The 23,440-nt window shown below is 32.7% G+C and overlaps 1 protein-coding gene across 1 annotated transcript; it reads left to right on the plus strand.

The window, feature by feature from the left end:
• Positions 1-1,833: 1,833 nt before the first annotated feature.
• Positions 1,834-4,055, plus strand: LOC134252366 (uncharacterized). The gene is made up of 4 exons (XM_062734831.1): positions 1,834-2,030; positions 2,770-2,971; positions 3,426-3,517; positions 3,837-4,055. Exons 1-4 carry the CDS (start codon positions 1,913-1,915, stop codon positions 4,007-4,009), a joined length of 585 nt encoding a protein of 194 aa, XP_062590815.1. The 5' UTR covers positions 1,834-1,912; the 3' UTR covers positions 4,010-4,055.
• The last annotated feature ends 19,385 nt before the right edge of the window (positions 4,056-23,440 follow it).

The raw sequence follows: 23,440 nt of genomic DNA on the forward strand, positions 1-23,440 counted from the left end.
GTTATACAACCAGAGATATATGAACTAATTATAGTATTACATGTACTATATACGTTCCTAGTACACTGTACAACCAAAGGATTAATTTGGTCTACCAAATCAATGAGATAATATTAATTTTACCCAAAGAAAACGCTGAAATTTCTATACAATGCGCACATACATGTATGTAATGTATCCTGCACACCTACATACATGTATGTATGACAAACTGAAAGGCCGCAAAATCACATCATCAGCATTTTAAAGAATTTTCGCACAAAGAAATAGAACTTAAAATTACTTATAATACCATGCATTGTTTATATTTATTTTGAAAACTGTTCCATTGCCTTTAAGTACTCCCTTTGTACTCCCTTTTTATTAAAATCATACCCCGGTTCACCTTCGCTAGCCAAGGGCATCAGAAACCCAGGCTATCGAGGATGCACCCGCTTGAAGTGAGAATGTACATGTATATATATATAGCTGCAGAACTGTAGCTCTCCAAAATTATAATAATTATATTGATGACAGACCGGAGAGCTACAGTGCCATCCATTGAAAAAAACTGTATATCTATTGCGCACAAAAAAGTGTGCTGTTTCTGGATTAATTTTCCAAATTCTTACCTCAATTGCAAAAAAAACAAAAAAAAACAACTAGATTTCAATAAAGTCCTTACTCCTCTATCAATTACTTTTGTAGTTTACATCTGTACGAAGCGCGTTGGACCGAATTATCTTGCAAACCAAAATGGCAGTATAAATAGGCAAAATTTTCAATGATCTCAAGTTCAGGACCAGGAGGGCTATTAAAACAATTATAAGGAATGTTTTGTTGTGGAAACAGTGAAAGAATATGTAAGGAACATATGATTAGTAATATTTTGAAATGACAGTTTTAAAAACACGGAGAAACAAATCGAAAAACAGCGCACTTTTTTGTGCGCAATAAATAAACTTTTTTTTTTAGTGGGTGGCATTGTAGCTCTCCGGTCCATCAATATACACATGTATATTTTTTCGGAGAGCTACAGTTCTGCAGCCAATGTATATAGTGATCGGGATGTCCGTCCACCCGTCTGTTACGCTTTGGGGTATCCATCTTTTATCCGCTACTCCTCTTAGATGTATACTGGCCAATGAATAAATTTTAATGAGACTTTCCACAGATTCTAAACTTCATTTGTTACACAGTGTCATTGTACACCTTCTATTTTACTTTTTGATGGGAAACATACATGTGTTTCGAGTTTCCCATCACAAAACATGGACATTGTCATTCTTTCTACAATATTGAAGGGTACCCATCTCTTTAGTATGCGTACTGAATAAAATTTAATGATACTTTCAAAGATTCTATATTACAAAATCCCAGCGAGCACCTCTTATTTTATTTTTTGATCTGACACTTATTTCGTGCATGTCCTCCAGTTCAAAACATGGACTTTGCCGCCATTAATATCGGAGCCGGGGGTATCATTCAGTGAGTTCATTGCTCAGAGTACATCTAGTTTCTATATCTTAAAGGTTACCTTTAATGAAAACTCCATACAATGTCTGTGGGACTACTATTCCTCCGAATAACATTTCGAATTGTAGCGTAACGTATCTTGTGTCTTTAATTCTGTTTTAGATTGCCATCCCTAAATTCTAAATCGTGAAAAACTATGGAAAACGTCGTCAAAATCTATTGGATTCTTTTCATTAAAAGGTTGAAGATCTACAAAAAAAGTGATTATTTCTTTTTAAAAAAATATCTTAAAAACTTGAAATACATCCGGAAAAGACTGCAATCCGACCTGAATTTTATCTTTATTTGCTCTCTCTCTCTATTTCCTATATTGATTTGGTCTGGTACAGATGCTGGGTTCTCAGCCAGTTTGATTAAAATACCGACTTTATGATTACACCAGCAAGAGTTCTTCAGAATGAATTACCTGGTGGTATTCCTCATACTTTCCTTTTCGGACATGGCGATCGCCGAAAATTCAGTAATTGAATTTCACATCGAACGCAACCATGACAAGAAACCTTGCACATATTTCGGTAAGAACCATTCGATTTTTCATTCAACACAGCATACAACTCTATTGATTTTTGTCCTTCTATTTTGGAGATGTTTGCAGTTCCGGAGTACACAGTGTTTACATGCGAGAGTAAAATATATATACACTAACAGTTCGGTACATCTAAGAATGGTGCTAAGAATTGTCAACTTTATCTTCCAAATTTTGCTTATTCGACATTAAAATCCTTATGTTACTTCTGCAGAATTTTTAATTTTTTTTTTCGAACAATGTAATAAATAGTGCAATCTTTTAAAAGTGATAATAAGTAATAATTGTATTCAATGTTTTTTTAATGTTACGTTTTTTCCCATATTTTTTTCCTTGCCAAGGAATTTCTGGATTGGAAAATTTCTTTTGGCTGGGGTGGACCCCATCCCCCGGAAAAAATTCTAGATCCGCGCCTGCAGTGACTACACGTTAGTAAAAACTAAATCCAAAACGAGTGACATTTGAACTGTAACAGTTGTTCATGCAAAGTAGAATATATACAAAAAACAAAATTTTGTTAATGAGTGTAAAAATTCGTATAACGTTTTAAAAAAAGTTAGGACAAAAGTCTACGAACTTTTTAAACGACCCTCGTATACATGAAAGTCTCGAATAACAAATGAACATGAATTTAGCAATGAAATGGTCGATCATGTACTGTTCAAATCATAAAAATTACAAATCATGCAAAAATTATGTAACAATGTACAATATTTATATATTTTTAGAAAATAAAAGATTTGCCGTAGAAGTTGAGGGACTAATAAACTGTACATGGTATGCCCCCAAAGCTTGCTGTAAACGTACAGAGGTAACCTCTGTTTTCTCTGGAATGCCACCTTTATACGGAGCTTCCCGGGACTGCACCAATCACCTGAACTACATGATGTGTTATTTCTGTGCCCCAGACCAAGTACACTGGTATCACAAGTAGGGAACTTCGTTTTTCTTTATTAAGCCTTAATTCGGAATTTAATATTAAGTGTTTTCAAATAGGTTAACTTAAATCGAAAGTGAATTGATTATTATAAATTAACAAAGTTCATATGGATGAAATACATGAATATGGAAATAAGACCTAGAATAAAAGTTATCTGGCAAATATCCAAAAATGTAATTAAAAACAAGAATGCCTACCTACCTACCCACTTAAAAAATTATAGATCGGCAACTGCAAACAAAGAACTTTTACAACTTGGTCTAAGGAACAAATATAAATACCCGTATATACATGTAACAAAAAAAACTTATACACCTTATCAGTCTAACCTTTTTTTGTGAAATGCATTCTAAAATATCATTAAATATGTTTTCATTCCTGAAAAAAAAAACACTATTTTAAAAATATTATGTATTTTAATTTTTTTCATCTTGATTATTTCAGAGATGAAGAAAGAAAAGTTCATGTTTGCACGGACTTTTGCAAATCAGTTTATCACCACTGTCAAGGGGCTTTTTATGATGGAAAAAGAATAGGTACGGTAATGCTTATTTATTCAATTAACAATCTGTAGTAATTGGCAAATTTGTTTCAAAATATTTTTTTCTTGACATTATATTTCCATAATACTTATTCTGAATATACATATTCTTTGTTCTTACAAATGATAAATTCGAGTTGTGCCTTGATGTATGTCTATATTAAAACAAGCGTTTATGTCCATTTAAAATAAAACCGTTTCATTTTTTGGCTGTTGCTGAAAAGTTGAAAAATCTGTAATCCGTATTTGTTAGAGGTATTTACGTTTTATTGATCAAATATCTGTATACGTTTTTGATATTGACTCTTTAACAGGTGCTCTATATCAGAATGGAACATCATTCTGCGAGGCTCAGAGCTTCCAGGTGATTGATGGGAAACAGAACTGCTTCAAGTTTGACCCCAATGTCTTTGACAAAGCCAACAAGATTACATGTACGGTTTCATTGTTTATAGTGTTTAATTTTCTCTCGCTAAGATATCTATAAAAGTAGTTCCACTTTTAAAAAAGTTTTTGTTTTACACGAGTAGATTGTGGTTGGAACCTGAAATGTACAAGTTTCAATACCTTTACAAAGTATTGATTTTATACTCGTGTATAAAAATCAGGGATGCATAATTCAGTTACAGTTGTTTTTTAATTTCTTACTTTCAAACAAAAGAGATATGAAGATAAAAAATAATAATCAAATCCAAAATTGGAACAATACAATTACATGTAAATGAAGTGAAATGAAATTTAAAGTGTTAAATGTAATTATATTTCATGTTTATGTTTGAGCACTAATGATTAAGTTAGGACAGCCTTAAACTTCAACACAATGCGTTTCGTAGGGGACCATCTCTTTGGGCTTCATTGTGTTTGTTATGTAAGGAGCATTTCATCCTAGAATTGCACATTTTTTTATTTGAAGAATATCGTATATCTCAGAACGAAGATGTAAAAAAAAAATTCTATTCATACCTTCAATTTATAAAATCAAAAAGTCCTGTACATGCAGATGTTTAAAATTGATTTACAATGCTCTTTTATATTGGGTAGTTGAGTTTTTAAACGCATTGATTTTTGTGGTTAACAGATTACATTTATGACAAAAGAAATCGATTTGATAATTTTTTGATAGATTTGATATAATAAAGTTGCAAAGCCAACAGAATTTGTATCAGAAACAAAATATTCCCTTTTTATATAAGTACAGTGCATAATTGTATACTTATATATATACACACATTGTTACATATATATATATGTTTATATAATTATTATAGAATAAATACCTCATGAAATATGTTTCATTAAAGCTTACATATTTACGAATGTAATTCTTCGAATTAACGATTAAAATCCTTTCCAATATCGCAATGTACTTTTGTATATATTTATTTATTATAAATTGAATAATTCCCTTTTTATTTACATAGTATTCATAATTTTTTTTGTTCTTTGTGTTGACATTACTGTAAATTCCATGTTTTTTTATTGGTCGATCATCCTTTAAATAATTATATATATACACTTACTACTTCCTTTTCCTGGTAATAAAGATGTTTGTTACATATATATATATTTTGTTTATATAATTATTATATTTTTGTAATGTGGTCTTTGATTAAATATTGATAATATGTACCTTCAGTGTTTTTCATATATATATATATATATATATATATATATATATATATATATATATATATATATATATATATATATATATATATATATATATAATATGATTTTTACATTAAAGCTTACATATTTACTGTCTTGTAAATTCTCTCAAATTAACGATTAAAATCATACATTTTTTTCAGTTTCTTTCCTTATGTAACCAATTTGTACTTTTGTATATATAAAATATAAAAATTGTATATAGTTTTTGCCTTTTATTCATAAAGAATAATAATGAAAAAGATTACACTGCAGCAAATATTGATAATATAATTTAGCTGTTTAATTTTACTGGTCGTCCTCTAAATATATATACAATTAATTCCTTTTTCTGGTAATAAAGATTGATTGTATGTTGTTTAACCCCCTCTCGAGAATTTTTCATTCATATGGAGACGCCACCACTTACCGGTGGAGATCTACATTTTGACCTATACTCGACATTGACGGCCATTAAGCGGGATATTATTCGTGCCAGCACCTACTTCGACACAAGGCCTCGGTTTATATGGTCTCGTCCGAAGGACCGGTCTCCACATCCCACAGTGGGAATCGGTTGGTAATAATAAAGATATTTGTCATATGTACCTTTATGTATATATTTTGTTTATAATAATTAGTATATATATGTAATGCGCTCTTTGATTATACATGTACCTTATTAAGTGTTTTTCTTTTTAAATTGATTTTTACATTAAAGCTAATATATTAGCTGTCTTCTAAATTCCGTCAAATTAACGACTAAAATCGTACATTCTTTTTATTTTCTTTCCTTTTGTAACCAATTTGTAAATATAAAAGTTGTATATATTTTCTCACACTAGTACGATTTTTCCTTTCACGATAAAATCGTCTGTAGATTTTGAAACGATTTCGATATTCCTGGAGTTGAAATTTGGAAATAATAAATAGAAACTTTGTGCAAAAATGCTACTACCATACATGACAATAACTATTAAGAATGTGACAAGTTATATTTTCATAATTTGTATAACATCCATAAAATGACAAACGCTCCATGCTTCAGCAATGAAAATAAATTTATAAGATTTGAAGAGACTCAAAATAATTACGGAGATATAGAGAACATGACTCCACTGACCCCAGTTTTGCTTTGGAAATCTTAAGTTTATGTACTAGTATACAAGTAATAACTCAAGTTACTTTTCTTTGATCACGTTGAACTGTTATGATTTGACAAATACAGTACACGCCAGAGCTTGTGGAATGTCCTTGAGAAAATGTTTTAAAGAACTTGAATTGTAGGTCTCATCATTCTTCTTCATTTTATCTCTTTCAAACTCGATTGTATTACTAGACAAAAATATTTTTTTGTGACTGATATATGCACGCTTCCATCTAGCTGATTAATTATGTATGTGAATGCTTATAGGAATTGATCGGATGCAATAAAACAAATGATGCATGTGTATTGGAAAAACTGTTTTTAAATGAATCACAAAGAAGAATTCCTTAATACATGTACTAATTAGAGTAAACGCTTCGTGTGATTTTGATAAAACATGTCTCTCGAATGTATAGACACCCCCTGGAAATTTTATTATCTAAAATCAAATCATTGTTATTTTTCGCATCTAATTCATGATAACAAAATAGAAGTAAGTCTATAAAAGTGAAAATCTGGGATTTCAATACATTGTAACTTGTGGGTGTTTGAATTTTGTTCATCTACTTTTTTGTTTTGCATAAATATTTACCATTTTAATTCATATATTGTCAGTCACTACCCTCTAAGAAACACAGCTGTTTACAGTTACTATAGAAATGGATTTTCCGATGATAAATATGTTTATTATACGATGTCATTGTTTCCTGGAAATTCTACGTTCGTATACTTGATTGCTACACATTCAGTATTCAAAATTGTAATTTCAGTGCATTTGATTTGAATTATTACATGTAAATTGCCTTGATCCTAAAATAGTCGATTCATGTACTTTTCTCTAACACACTTGTTGTGATGAAGTTTAATTATGCTTATTATCTTCATGGGCGTCGGAGGCAAATTGAAAGGGGGGGGGGTAACCAACACCAGTAGCTCTACTGGTTTATACTAATAACAAAGGAAAAGTAGCAATTGGGACTTGAAACTTTAAAACAGAAATACATAGAAAAATGATCCTTGATTAAGTCACTTTTTTGTGGCAATATTGCAATAAGACTACAACTGTAGGAGTAGCTTTTAATAAAATTTTAAAGAATTTCCAATTTTCGTTACCATAGCAATATTATTTTTCAAAATAAATTTAAAAAAAATAAAGACAATAAATCTAAATTGGTCTTATTTCAGTATAACTTGGCACACAAGTAGACTATACTAAGATACATAATACTGTGCATCGGTTTTTGATTTCGATGTACGGTGTTGCCGTGGTTACTAAAAATAGCAATTTCTGTGAAATGCTTTCAAAATGCTACTCCTCCTACAGTTTTGGTCTGATTTGAATATACAATGTAACTTGGCACACAAGTAGACTATACTAAGATACATAATTCTGTGCATCGATTTTTCATTTCAATGAAGGGTGATGCCATGGTAACTAAAACTAGAAATTTCCGTAAAATAATTTAAAAATGCTATTACAAATACAGCTTTAGTTTGATTATGATATAATGTGCATGCATGTAGACTACACTATGATACATTTTTGATTTTATTGTTTTTTTTTTAAATTATTTTGATGAATTGTGTTGCCATGGTAACTAAAATTGAAAAAACTTTAAAATTTTATTAAAAGCTACTCCTACAGTTGTAGTCTTATTGCAATTTTGCCACCAAAAATGATTTAATGAAGGATCATTATTCTATTTATTGCTGTTTTAAAGTTTCAAGTCCAAACTGCTACTTTTCTCTTCCTTTGTTTGAAGTATAAACCAGTAGAGCTACAGTCGCGACAGAGGCTTCTGGTTTCTGATGTACTATATGTAATGAATAAAAGTCTGTTGCACTCGCGCAGGCGAGCTGTTCCTAGTCTTTGCTTTTTGAGTTCAATTTATAAAATATTTTATGTTTAGCTCTACTGGTCAGAGACCAGAAGAGCTTATGCGATAGTAATGCGTCCGTCGTTCGTCCGTCCGTCCGTCTGTCTGTAAACAATTTTTCAAAATGCTACTCCCCTTACAGTTTTTGTCCGATTTCAATATAACTTGGTACACAAGTAGACTATACTAAGAAACATAATTCTGTGCATCGGTTTTTTGATTTCGATGAACGATGTTGCCGTGGTTACTAAAAATAGCAATTTCTGTGAAATGCTTTCAAAATGCTACTCCTCCTTAAGTTTTGTTCCGATTTCAATATCACTTGGCACACAATTAGACTATACTAAGATACATAATTCTGTGCATCGGTTTTTGATTAATTTCCATGAACGGTACGTGTTGCCGTGGTTACTAAAAGTAGAAATTTCTCTGAAATGCTTTCAAAATGCTACTCCTCCCACAGTTTTAGTCTAATTTCAGTATAACTTCATTGGCACACAAGTAGACTATACTAAGATACATAATTCTCTATATCGGTTTTTGATTTTGATGAACAGTATTGCCGTGGAAACTAAAAAATTAGAAATTTCTGTAAAATACTTTAAAAATGCTATTCCAGATACAGTTTTAGTCTGATTATAATATAATGTGGCATGCATGAAGACTACACTACGATACATTATTGTCTTTATTGGTTTTTTAAAATTTTATTTTATGAATGATGTTACCATGGTAACTAAAATTAATAATTCTGTAAAATTTTATTAGAAGCTACTCCTACAGTTGCAGTTTTATTGCAATATTACCACAAAAAGTGACTTAATCAAAAAATCATTAATCTATTTACTGCAGTATTCAAGTTTCAAGTCCCAATTGCTACTCCTCTTTTCCATTGTTATATTAGTATAAACCAGTAGAGCTACAGTCTTGACAGAGACTTCTGGTTACATATAATTTACCTTACGTCAATGATACCATAATATGATAATATCAACCATGGTAATCAGGGTTATAACGAAGTTATGGTTGCCATGGTAACCACCATTTTTCAATTTTTTGATATTTATGAGGTAATTTTTTAAATGCCATACAAGCATCAAAATTGAAACAAAATAAAATAATTCTTCCAGATATTAAATAATATGCTTTATATTTATTCAAAATAAAAATTGTATCGGAATCTATTGATTGATGTAGTAATGCCACCGTTTTTCGGGAAAGTACTGATTGTAAATTTGCAGTAATATTTTCAAAAGCAGTTTTTAACGTCTAGACAAAAAATACCAAATGAATTTTCCCAAAACTTATATATGCTGTACTAATTATTACAAGTGACTTACGGTTAAAATATGAAGTAAGGTAATCAGATTCATTTTATAGCTACACGCATTTCAGTACACTCCCCCTTCCTAGAATATTAAATGATTTCATAGATTTTCATATGATGATTTGTTGCTGGATCTAAAATATACAAAATCTGTTTAAAGACTATAAAAGCACGTAGCATCGTTTTTGAAAGTGGGGGGGGGGGGGGCAGCCGGGTAAATTTTTTTTTTAATTAACAGAAAAATTTTACAAGGAAAAAAAAAAAAACAAAAAAAAAAAAAAAAAAAAATATTTAAACCAAATATTAAAATTTTCCCTATATCGAAAATCATATATTCTGGGGGGGGGGGGGGGGGGGGGGGGAGTGCCAAATTCTTTTTTCAAGACCAACTATCTTTCAATTCAAACTTTTTGGGGTAACTTTTCTTTATCACACTACTGAACACTGTGCTGAAATGAAAAGGGGGGGGCCAACCTTCCTTTCAGTAATATATATTTCTAAAAGTAAAGGTAATGTTATCCGTAAATAATCTTATTTTGCAACGAATGTAATCCCATCCTTTCCAATACTACGTGCCTGAAGACTATAAAAGCAATATGTATAGATAAATAAATACTTTGTGTTTCTCTGAAAATCTTGCAGTTGTTGCTCATTTTATATGTATTATAGCAGAATGAAATTTATCTATCATGGACAATGGCCACGAAAATAACTTGCAATATTTAAACTCTAATCTCCAAAACATTCATTCCGTTACTATATCAGTAAAAATACATATATTCTAAACAAATTGTTTTGCAAAGTTGTCCAAGGCCAAATTTTTATTTTGCTTTGAACACTTAGCGAATATATATTTTGACCTGGAAGGTAAGGGGGGGGGGGCAGACCCCCCCCCCTCCTCCAACACATTGAACAAAAAGGGGCTACATGACTAGAACTTGTATTTGTAATATATATTTTAAAATAAATATTCTTGGCAACTAAAATTGATTAAAAAAAAACATTTCAAATTGCAACTGGTAATGTAATCACATTTTAATTCTCCTCTCTCCAATATTGCATGTCTTAAAACAAAATTCCCTTTTTATTTACTTATCATATTAAAATAATTGATTTTTTTTTATTTCTTTGTGTTGACATTTCTGTAAATTCCTTGCTCTGTTTTTACTGGTCAGATGGCGTCATTTAAATAATTATATATATACACACTTACTTCCTTTTCCTGGTAATAAAGATGTTTGTTACAGATATATATTTTGTTTATATAATTATTATATTTTTGTAATGTGGTCTTTGATTATGCATGTACCTTCAGTGTTTTTCTTTTTAAATTGATTTTTACATTAAAGCTTACATATTTACTGTCTTGTAAATTCTCTCAAATTAACGATTAAAATCGTACATTTTTTTCAATTTCTTTCCTTATGTAACTAATTTGTACTTTTGTATATATAAAATATAAAAATTGTATATAATTTTTGCCTTTTATTCATAAAGAATAATTTTACCAAAATTTTCCCAAAACTTATAAAGAATAATTAACAAGTCTTTAAAATATGAAGTAAGGTAATCAGATTCATTTTATAGCTACACGCATTTCAGTACACCCCCCTTCCTAGAATATAAAATGATTTTACAGATTTTCATATGATGATTTGTTGCTGGATCTAAAATATGCAAAATCTGTTTAAAGACTATAAAAGCAATATGTATAGATAAATAAATACCTTTTCTCTGAAAATCTTGCAGTTGTTGCTCATTTTATATGTAAAGCAGAATGAAATTTACGTATCATGGACAATGGCCACGAAAATAACTTGCAATATTTAAACTCTAATCTCCAAAACATTCATTCTGTTACACTATATCAGTATAAATACATATATTCTAAACCAGTGCACAGTTGTCCAAGGCCAAATTCTTCATGCTTTGAACACTCAGCGAGGTTTCTTCTGACCTGGAATCGGAAGGGGGGAGGGGGGTCAGACACTTGAACACATTGAATGAAAAGGGGCTACATAGCTGCAATAATGTAGCCCTCTCCGATTTTTTTTAATGATGTTTTCTGGAGAGGGCTACAATTCCACAGCATCTCTGTAATGGTGCAAAAGTATTTTTTAAATACGGGCGACGGCAGGCAGAAAAAATAGTTTTTACATTCAACTTACATCTAACTAGACGAGATTTTTATTCACTGTCGACAACAAAACCCGTTAAACGCGAAAAACATCTAAAATAAATCTTCGCCAAGTTCGTGTTTATCTTCAACAGCCATGACAGTTCACGCGTGACGTACCGAGACTTGCGTTTGAAATTTAGAATAACTAAATAAAGCAGGTTTCGGTGTTTATAAGTAATTTTGATGAATAGTATCATTAAACATCGATAAATAAAATCATTCCATGTGTTATTTTTTCGTAAACAGCGAATAAAGTAAGGTAAAGAAATAAGGTAATTCCAAAGAAATCCGCTCCCTATAGATCCTCAATCTCACTGGCTGTCCCAGAATAAAATCTGTCAAGGTCAGTAAACATGGCGGATAAATTTAAGTTGTGATGTTGACATACACGAAAAATAATTGATATATGGATTGTTCTGTAAATTTTTGGATTGATTTGTGTCTTGGATATCTACATTTTTGGAGTCAAGATAAGAAATGTTAATAAATTAGCCATTTACTGACAATTTGAGCCGAAATCCGTGCGGGTGCGAATCGCTTCCGCAGCTGCACCATTACGGAGATCCTAAGGAGTTGTAGCCCCCCCCCCCCCCCCAAAAAAAAAAAAAAAGAGGGAGAGGGCTACATTATTGCAGCTAGGGCTACATGACTAGAACTTGTATTTGTAATATATATTTTAAAATAAATATTATTTTTACGTAAATAATCTTATTTTGCAATTTATAGTAATTAGTTTTAAATATTTTCAAAATATTTTTTTTTCCCTTCTTCCCTGTAAGTTACTGAACACTTCTTTTTCTCATGTACATGGATGAGCAGTATTTCCATTGTGACGTCATAATGCCACACTTGACATCAAAACTCTGGTCAAAACTATAAGTCACTCATCGTCGGAAACCCACGGGTGATCTCGTATTTACTTATCACCCGTGGGCAAACTCACCGAAAAATCGCCGTAAAATATGCTAATTTGTTGTTTTTAGTCAACCAATCAGAAAGTTGGAGCTCTTCAATTTTGAAAAATACGTTTATTACTTTGCTATTTATGATAAATATTTTGACGCTCGTTAAAACGTGCGAAGTTTGATTTAAAACAATGACAGTCAATTCGTACAGGTCACTGACATTAATATCCGTCAGGTATTATGAATAAGTACCTCTTTCTAACTGCAAAATGCACCGGTGAGTGGATTTATCAGCTGTGTTAACTACGGAATGAGTTTTTCATGTTTTTGGCAATGTCGAACATGCATACATAACGTGAACTGTGATTCATTGTTTCGCATCGCGACTCTGTGATGCGGCCAATCAAATGACCCATGCATATTTAATTACATACGACGATTTTGCCCACGGGTGATAAGTAAAGACGAGATCACCCGTGGGTTTCGGACGATGTAAGTCACTGTAAGTTGTTTTATTTCAAAAATAATTGTTGAATGAAATAACTTTTGAGTTTTGTGTCGCTTCATGAAATATGCCGGAGTGAAACGTCTGTTTCATGTCCTTGTGATTTTTCAAGAATTAAATTCATTTTTCAAATATATTCCTGTGAGCATGATGGGTTCAATTTTTTTCTTTTCTAATGTACATACTTCCCTCTCTGGCATTCTTTCAGAAAAAGTGTTGTATTTCAATATGACGCGTACGCATAATACATTTTACAACAATCATTTACGCTATGTATGCGACGATGATTTTATGTACATGGTCGATGTCAGTGTTAAAAATGCTAATAAAAAGATCTTTTAGGGGAAAACAAATTCCTCTGCAATGTTTTTAAAAAATATATTCTTTAGGCCTTACTAGTCTATCTAAATCGCTTTCGTTCATCAATATTTACCAGCAAATCACGCCTTCTGAATCTCCCACGAAATGATTTATACAAAGATGTAGATCCTGTGGTAAACAATCCTCAATAAAATTCTAATATTAAAATCAATTATTCCTATCACGCCCCTTTTTCCGGAAATGCTTACAGCAAATATTCTTTTTTTAATCACCACATGAGTCGGTCACGTGACGCCTTGCAATCGCGTCCCTAAATAGACAAAATCTTAACTTCCAATTCTGTTTAAAGAAATAAAACATTGATAAGAAAATAGAATTAACATTTAACAGATTTCATAGTTACATGTACATATATTGTTTATTTTCTAGTGATTTTTTTCTGCGAAAACTTCATCAATACAGTTTTGATTTTTCTTTTTGATTGTTTTAAGTAAAGTTATAATTTATGTTTTGAAACCAACATCTGTTTTACTGACAATTGATTGTGTTTAAACATAAATCTCTATTTCATTGTCAATATTATCTGATTTGCAATTTTAATTAGTTAAATTTTTTCTTTGCGAGAGAGGGTGCGCGAAAGTGTGTTGTTTGTGATATTTTCTGGGTTTTTTTAAAAAATAAATTTAATTTGTTTTGTTTATTCTGTGGCTAATCGTTTTCTCTACTGCCTGCACAAAATCCAAAAGAACTTCATGAAACCTGTAAATGATATTTTTGAAGAAAATGAACAAGGTCTCTTTATTATATGAAAGACTGCTAAAACTGAAGTTGAGAACATACATTTATTTGGAAGGCGGTTTATAAAAAGGTCCCCCGCGTTGCGCAGTGGTTAGAGCGTCTGCTCTAGAGTCGCGAAGTAAGGATCGAGTTGATCCTTACGTCGCGGGTTCGAATCCCACCGTGGGAAGTGAAAACCGGTCCTTTGGATGAGACCGTGTACACCAATGTCTTGTTTCGCAGTGGGTGCTGGCACGAAAAATAGATCCCTCCCTACTCAATGGTTCTTAGTGCCGAGTATGGGACAAACTTTGCAGCTCTCCACCGGTAAGAGGTGGTGTTTCCAAATGGGTGAAAAATTTTCAAAAGGAACGTTAACAATGTACGAAATGATGCAATCTATGACGTCATAATGCATTGACTAGAAAAAAAAATTACTCAAGGTCAGCAATATTCCAAGTGAAACTCAGATGACCTATCTGTTTAGTGCGGCGTCGTGCGTTAAACATTAATTTTGAACATTTTCAGCTTCTCTGCAACCGTTTAACCAATTTTGGCTCAAAGCATTTATGGGTGAAGGGGAACTAAAATTGTGAATTTCATGGTCCCTGCCCTCCTGGGGCCTGAGGGGTGGGGTCAAAACCACTAAAATTAATGCACTCTCCAAAAATCTTTACTCCGGGACATCAAGCAGTGAAACGGTTGGCATGATTGTAATCAGCACTGAGTCCTCTACCAAAATTGTTAAATTGATGGCCCCAGGGTCAGGGAGTCTAGTGCTAGGGCGGGGTAAATGGATTATATAGTGAAAATGAATTATTTCTGTAAAAATCTTCTCTGCTCCTGGGCATTAAATAAAGTAATCAAGTATATAGTAATGTTGAATAACGCTGCCTCTTCCAAAATTGTGAATTTCATGGCCTTAGGGTCAGGGGTTCTAGTGCTAGGGCGGGGTTATATAGAATATATAGTTAAAATACATTTATTTCTTTAAAAATCTTTTCTGCTGCTATTAGGATATTAAACAAACTTACTAGGTACATAGTTATAGCAAGAATGCCTCTTCCAAAATTGTGAATTTTATGGCCCCTGGGTCGGGGTTTCTGGTGTTAGGGCGAGGCTGTATTGATTACATGTATATAGTAAAAATACATTAATTCTTTAATTTCATGGCTCCAGGGTCAGGGTTTCTGGTGTTAGGGGAGGGGGCTCTATTGATTATATGGTGAAAATGTATGGATTCTGTGAAAATCTTTTCCTTTGGTCCTGTGTATTGCGCCAATGATGTAAGTACATATTTATGATGAAGAAAGGTTCCTCTTCCAACAGTTTATTTCAGGGCCCCTGGGTCAGGGGTACTGGTGGAGGGGTACATAGTCTGAAAATAAATTAATGCTTTGAAATCTGCTCTTTGGTATTAATCAACCATTAATGATAAAAAAAAAATATGATAAAATTTCCAAACTTTTGAAATATGTGGCCCCAGGGTCAGTAGTTCTTGTTGGGTGGGATGGGGTGCAAAATTGGTTATAAAGTGGAAATGCATTTTCTCTTTGTTACCCCATACCTTAGAATCTCTGGGTATTAAGTAACCAAAGCAAGGTTCTCCATCGTTTGAAATTTTACTGTGTTGTAGAGTTTACGCAAAGCACTAAAATTTCGCGGTATTTTCGCGATTAAATTCGCTACTGAATCACTAAATAACAAAACTCGTGCATAAACTTTTTTAAAAATCGCTAATTCGTTACACAAATTGTATGGCCGTACATCTTGATAAGAGTAAAAATACGTTCTGAAAAGCAGAGGAAATTCTGGTCGAAACAGTCGAACTATGTAATATTTTTAAAGTAAATTTGCCGTGATTATTTGTCAGTTTTCTTGATAGAATTACTGAATTACAAAAAAAAAAAGAAAAAAAAGAAACTTCAGAATGGTAAAATATTTTTAAGACTTCCTTGAATATGTTAAAAATTTTAAACAATTCATTTACATCAGTTAAATGATTTCGGTACGATGTTATGTTTGATATACATGTATAGTGCCAACATAACTCTAGAGCCGTAGCTCTATAGAAAAGACTTACTTAAATATTTCTTAAAAATAATGCAATGCATTTTTATTGCAACTACCAAACAATCGTTACATGGAATGTGAAAACAAATTATTTGTCTTTGTTTCTTCATCCGCAAAGTCCGGCAAGGGTCTTGAAGGTAATTGATTAAGCAAGGTGAATCCCTAATTAAGTGCTCTATAGATACTTTTCAGAATTGAAAGACGGTAGAATTGTTTGATTAATTATGTTTCTGAAAGAGAGAATTTATTTGTTTCGATTAAATTTCAGATTATCACAGAAAGGTACATTGACTGCAAAATTTTTACTGTTTTACACGCAAGAAATTTGAATCGTTACTGTGTCGGAGAAAATTTTACTGTGTCGGGACCAACACAGTAAAACAGCTCATGGAGAACCGTGCAAAGCATGCTAAGTGTAAAGTTATGATAAGCGATGGTGCCTCAAAACTTTAAAACTATAAAACTAAGAGAAAAAAAATATATGTGTGTTATCACATGTACTGTTTTTGAGGTTTTATATACAAGGAGTGTGGTGCCGATACTGCTAATGTGACATTAGGCATGTAGAATATGTGAAATACCTGTATTTATGACTTTTAAGTATGTAATAAAATTTCAATGAAATAGAAGTAACCAACAAAAAAGTTTAAAATCCGGAAGGACTCTAACCCAAAGTTGCCCATATTTCTTACAATATGACGATCACACGACAAACTACATTTTATCGGGCTAAAAATTGAATTATGTATTATTAATATGATTAATATGTCTGCTTTTATTTGGATAAAAATTATAAATGTTGGATTTCGTTGGTAGTTGAATTAAGAATCATGAATCACTCACCTTTCTATACGTGGTAAACTGATAAAACGTCTTTAAATATATGTATACAGTAATTACTTAGAAACATTCTTAACATTTACCATAGATATGCCGAACGAACAGTGATATACCTCATCGACAATACAAATTTGGAGCAGAGCAAACGCGGACCTCTAAAACCATCAGAATTGGAACCAAGTACCATGAAAATACATTAATAAATCTAAATTTAGCTGGGAAAAAAGATATCAATTAAGAAAAAAATGATTATAATATTGAAGCGATTTACTAATTTACTGATCCCACTAAATGCATACTTCTGTGTAGATAAAAACGTTTTTTGTTTAGATTGTTTTGGGGTATATCGACGATAAAGGACAACTAACAACTAAACAGTTAATGATCGTTTAATTTGTTCACGTAAGATCGTGTTCATGTAATAATATTTTGTCATCACCATAATTTGGTGTTTACACCTCCCTACTAAAAATATGTTTCGAGTACGATCAATTTTTAAAGCAGGTAGGCTACTGACAGATAAGATGATGTTACAGGGAATTCAACAGATTTCAATTTATTAAAAGTTGGAATTTCGTAAATTTCGGCCTTTGCTTTACTATCAACAGAAGAGGCTAACCCCCCCCCCCCCCCGGGCACGTTATACCACATCTTGAATTTCCAAGTAATTCCAATAATTACTAGTATTCTACTTTATTCACATTTGTTAATAGATGTATTGATAATTATCAGAACAAAACTAACGTATTTATTTTGTTGGTTTGCTGATGAAGTGCCCATTTTTTCAGTCTGTTGCAATTGTCGATTTATTTATTTTATTTGAAGTATTTTAGATTAATACTCGTAGCCATTAAATGAATATGACAATTGTCAATAAACATATTAAGGGGGCTCTCTACGATGTCACAATTTCGCGTACTTTTGTTGAAACGCCATTTTGGTCCGAAATATGTCCTAAACAAATTCACCGAACACCGATAAATCACCGATACAACAAATATTCTATATTGTGGACAGAATGTACATTGTATCACCTCGAGGCGACCAGAGTGGTCATATATGACTCAAATATTACAATGTTTCGTTCTAAAAAAAATACGTAATTGTTTGATCTTTTGAAATCCAATACAGATGGATAGCTGCACATAACATGACTTTTAAGTCCTCTTGTGGAGGTAATTAAGACTTTATATTAAACATTTCAAAGTAAATATCATTTACCTCGATGCTAATTTTCATCATTTTATTAGCTTTTTAATGAACAAGAAAACAGGGTTGTCAGGTTCTCCTCCTTTGAACATGCTACTAAGGATTTTAATTTGTTTTACTAATATCTAATGAAATGAAAGATTTGTGGTTTCAATTTCTTTATCAATAAAGGGTTAAGGGAAATTCACAACAAACTCGATATCCCATATATTTAAGAAGATGATAATGTTACGGTTCCCTATACTTATTCCCGTTACCATAAGTAACAATTTCTGTGGAAATACATAGTACAAGTTAAAACAAAACTCCCTGCAATAAACTGGACTACAAAAACGACAAATTAGGTTTCGTTAATTGTATATTTAATTCCATTAACAATAGTACATTTACCAGTTGCATAAGTTATGACCATGGCTAATTAATTTTTTCTTTAATAGGTCAAACCCCAAGGTCAAAGGGTCAAAATACTTTATATCCAATGAAAGGTCTCCTCACAAGGATTACATATATTCAGTGTGAAAGCGTCAGCCCTTACCATTCAAAAGTTATGGCCAAGGTTAAAGTTTTTCATAATAAATCGTCAAGGTCAAAAGGTCAAAGTTATTGGTACCCAATGATATGTCTTGCCACAAAGAATACATATGTGAAATATGAAATCCCTAGTTTCTACCATTCAAATCCATGGCCAAAGTAAAACTTTTGAATTTTTGTGTAAAAATGGGTCAAACTCCAAGGTCAAATTTGATGGAAGGTCTCTTGCCACAAGTATTATATAGGTGAAGTAGGAAAGCCCTTGCCCGAATCGTTCAAAAGTTATCGCCAAGGTTAAAGTTTTAAAAAGTAGGTCAAACTCCAATTTCAAGGTGAAAAGGTCAAAGTTGTTGATATCCAATAAAAGGTCTCATCACAAGGATTACATAGGTGAAGTATGAAAGCCTTAGCCTTTACCGTTCAAAATATGGCCAAGGTTAACGTTTTTTCATAAGTACGGAAATGTTCAAGGTAAAGGTCAAAGTTGTCGGTATCCTATGAAAAGCCTTGCCACATAGAATACATATGTGAAATATGAAAGCCCTCAATTCTACTGTTCGAAAGTTATGGCCAAAGTAAAACTTTGGAATTTTTGTGTTAAAGTTGGTCAATCTCCGCGGTCAAGGTCAAATTTGGTGGTACCCAAAAAAGGTCTGGTCATAAGGAATACACATGTGAAATCTGAAAGTCATGGCTCCACTAAATCAAAAGTTATGAGCAGGTTCAAGTTTTTGTGACGGACGGACAGACAGACTGACAGACAAATGAGATTTAATGTCCCCTCGCTTTCGCAGAAGCGGGGGACAAAAAATATCAAGGGATAATAGTCATTTAGAAGATTCGGGAGAGATTGTTTTCAATTCAAGATCCCCGTTAGAAGTAGAAAATTTATCCCATGAAGAAATCATTTAAGATAACATCAGCTCCCAGTGGTTCTGAAAATATAAATGAACTTTTGTTAAAGAGCAGTTGAAAGTTTTAAAAAGGATGTTCTATGGATGAATCAAAATTTTGATGAACAATAATCACAAATGAGACAAGAGTCCCATCAATTACATGGGAGGTTATCATCTCTTGAAAATTATGGGGAAGCTATTGCTCCACATAAATATGGGAACTGTTTTGAAAATCCCAGTAAACCATCATTTATAGGGGCTGGGGAGATATTTGAGTCTTTCAGGAACCCAATATCCCCAAATTCAAGGGTGAACAGAAATGACAATACCCTACATTCTCCCAATCAAGTAAAACCAACAGTCTCAATAAAGCCACAAACATATGATGGGGTGTAAGATTTTGAAGATTACTTAGCCCAATTTCAAGTTTTAGTAGAATTGCATTGTTGGGATTATAGGACTAAATCTTAGTATCTTGCTAGTAGTTTAACTGGGAATGCCAGGGCAATTCTAGGGGAGCTCAATGTAGCTCAGATTAGGGATTTTGATTCCTTTGTGAAAGTTATCAGTATGCGTTTTGGATCAGTGGAAAGGCCACAGATGTATCGTGAGTGACGGAAAAATAGGATTAAGGGAGAAACTGAGTCCCTATCAGAATTAGCTCAGTAAATCAAGAAATTAATCAGACAATCCTACCCAACTGCTGATCCTAACCTTATTAACATTTTAGCCCTAGATCATTTTATTGAGGCTCTCCCAGACCCAGATATGCGCCTTAGAATTTGGGAGGCAAGGCCTCAAGATATTGGGGAAGCTGAAATTTTAGCAATTAGGTTAGAGACACATAAAATGGCAGATGCCCAAAGAGGAAAGCCCGTCCATGTTGTGACTTCAAACACTGACTCCCAAAACTATCCGAACAATAATAATGAAGACGAGTTCTTTCTTTACTAACAAACATTAACACTCTTTGTCAAATTTAAAAATATTCTGATCCAAAGTCCCAGAATTATGGGAGATCACGGGAAGACAGACTTTCAAACAATTGTCCCAGACAGTTCAACAATTGGGAACATGACAAATATGGGTTAGGAAATGATTATGGAAATAGAGCTTATCAGGGGAATCAATACTCCCAGAAGCCATCCCCTCATAGAAATGACTTGGATCTTCAAAGACACGGAAACCATCAAACGTTGAATTCATGGGGCGGAAATCGGCGCGAGTTGGACACAAACCACAGAATAAACCATTAAACAATTGCACAGGGGTTGATCTGTTATCAACTAAGTCTACAAAAAGTCGGGATAAGGAGTTAGAAAGTAAACCTCAAACTGAATTTAGTCCCAAAAGTATTCTAGTGGGAGATGTTAAACATAGATATGAGGGAATTAGGAAATGTTAAAAAAACAATATTAGTAGATACCGGATCCAGTGTGACTTTTATATGCCCCAATTATTTGAAAAAATTCAATTGGTGGCAAAGTCAAGTGTAAAATCTTCTAGTGTGAAATTAAGATCAGCAAATGGAGAAGACATCCCGGTTATGGGAGAGAGTCTCCTTAAATTTAGTCTTAGGGATATTGAAATTTCTCATACTCATAGTTATTGTTGCAAACATTCAGAACAAATGAATTTTGGGTGTAGATTTTATGAAAAAGTTTTCATGTGAAATTTGTTTGAAGAAAATGAAGATGTAATTAAGGGATCCCTTGTTTTAGTGATGAAAATAGTGTAGTTGATTGTTGCAGGGTTCTTTTGCCAGAAGATTTAGTGATTCCCCCAAACTGTGAATTTATTGCCCTGACTAGGATAGAAAGTCCCAATTTTCAACTAGGTATTGCCATAGTGGAACACTCAGAAAAGTTTATGGGAATACATGAATTATTGATTTCAAAAACATTGGCAGAAGTAGATGAGGAAAATGTCCCAGTGCGTTATATGAATCTAGGTGATGAAAGTTTAAAGTTGCACAAGGGTAGTGTAGTAGCTTCCATAGAAAGGGTTGAAGATATTGAGAAGGGGGACGTAGTGAAAAACATTAGTGCTCATTGTAATGGGAATGACTCCCATATGCCCAGCCATTTACAACAAATTTTAGATAGGGTCCATACTAGTATTAGCTCTGAAGAAAAACAGAAATTAGAAAACCCTTTTAAAGGAATTTCAAACAAGTTTCTCCCTTTTATCACCTGACATCAATGACAAGGGTTCAACAGATTTAGTAGAGCATAAGATAATCAAAGTACTCAGAAGTACAGAGAGCCGGGCTCATTTACAGAGTAGAATGAATTTCTTACATGAATCACGTTTATATTCTGATGAAAAAATTATTTTAAAACTATCAATATAAATGATAAGACACTGACAGTGAGTTTTTCAATCCTAATACCACGGTCCGATTTTGTCAGAATCAGAATTAATCTGGTACCGCAGCTGAATGTAAACAAACAGGCCAGTCTGGTTCCCTCTCCTGCTTTACCTCGTATGTGTAGAGAACTACGGTAACACTGATTATCAAAAATCCTTACGCTAATGAACTATGTTCTTTGACTTATGAAGTTTTCAAAGTCATTACTACTAATGTTTATTTTATATAGATAAAACTTTGTTTTATTTTTGTTGCTTTATTTAGCGTTTGTATTATCTCAAAAGCGGTTGAGAGTAAGAACTATATTTTTGCACGTAACTTTAAAATGGCGACTATGGGGTCAACATCCTGCCTTGAACAGGATCACATAAGCCGGCAATTGCTCTTTGAGCAATAAGCCCGGCTAAAAACGGGAAATGCACTCCCGATTAAACAACCTCCTAGACGTATTCGTCTAGCTAATACGGCTGAGGCCAAGAAATAAATAAATATGTTAGGTAGAAGTAATAGAGACATCAGACAGTCCATGGAGTTCTCACATAGTCCTGGTTAAGAAAAAGGATGGGGCAATCCGGTTCTGTATAGACTATAAAAAGTTAAATGATGTCACTATTAAAGATAGTTATCCCATTCCAAGAATTGATACAATATTAGATGCCTTGTCAGGTTCAAAATGGTTTTCTACGATAGATCTTAAGAGTGGGTACTAGCAGGTAAAAATTGTCAGGTGAAGATAAACCCAAAACAGCCTTTTCAATACCGGGGGGGGGGGGGACTGGCAATTTTTAAACATGCCATTTGGTTTATGCAATGCGGGAGCAACTTTTGAAAGACTAATGGAAAGGGTTTTATCAAATCTTTCTTGGAAAATACGCCTTGTCTATTTAGATGACATAATAATATTGTCTAAAACTTTTGAAGAACATACCGGTATTGACAATTTAAGACAAGTTTTTGGGCAACTGAGGGAGGCTAATTTGAAAATGAACCCCAAAAATGTTTGTTGTTCAAAAAGAAGTTCCCTTTCTGAGACATTTTGTTAACGAAAATGGGATAGCCACTGATCCCTCAAAGATCGACATAGTCAACAATTGGCCCCGTTCCTAGAAATGTTAAGGAAGTTCGAAGCTTCTTAGGGTCTTGTTCATTCTATAGGAAATTTATATACAAATTCTCATATATGACCAGACCATTGCATAAACTTACAGAAGCAAATAGGAAGTTTATATAGGATAATGTCTGCCATGTTTCATTTGACAAGCCAATGCAAGCATTAACTAGTTCTCCCATTCTTTCCTATCCTAATGAAGAAG

The sequence above is a fragment of the Saccostrea cucullata genome, unplaced genomic scaffold, assembly GCF_032062105.1.
Source record: "Saccostrea cucullata isolate Sc308-1 unplaced genomic scaffold, CSIRO_AGI_Scuc_v1 ctg69, whole genome shotgun sequence".
Classification (NCBI taxonomy): Eukaryota; Metazoa; Mollusca; class Bivalvia; order Ostreida; family Ostreidae; genus Saccostrea; species Saccostrea cuccullata.

Coding starts and splice junctions, on each gene's coding strand:
- LOC134252366 (XM_062734831.1), top strand. CDS start 1,913: ATGAATTACCTGGTGGTATTCCTCATACTTTCCTTTTCGGACATGGCG. Junction 2,031..2,769: donor GAAACCTTGCACATATTTCG/GTAAGAACCATT, acceptor ATATATTTTTAG/AAAATAAAAGATTTGCCGTA. Junction 3,518..3,836: donor TTATGATGGAAAAAGAATAG/GTACGGTAATGC, acceptor ACTCTTTAACAG/GTGCTCTATATCAGAATGGA.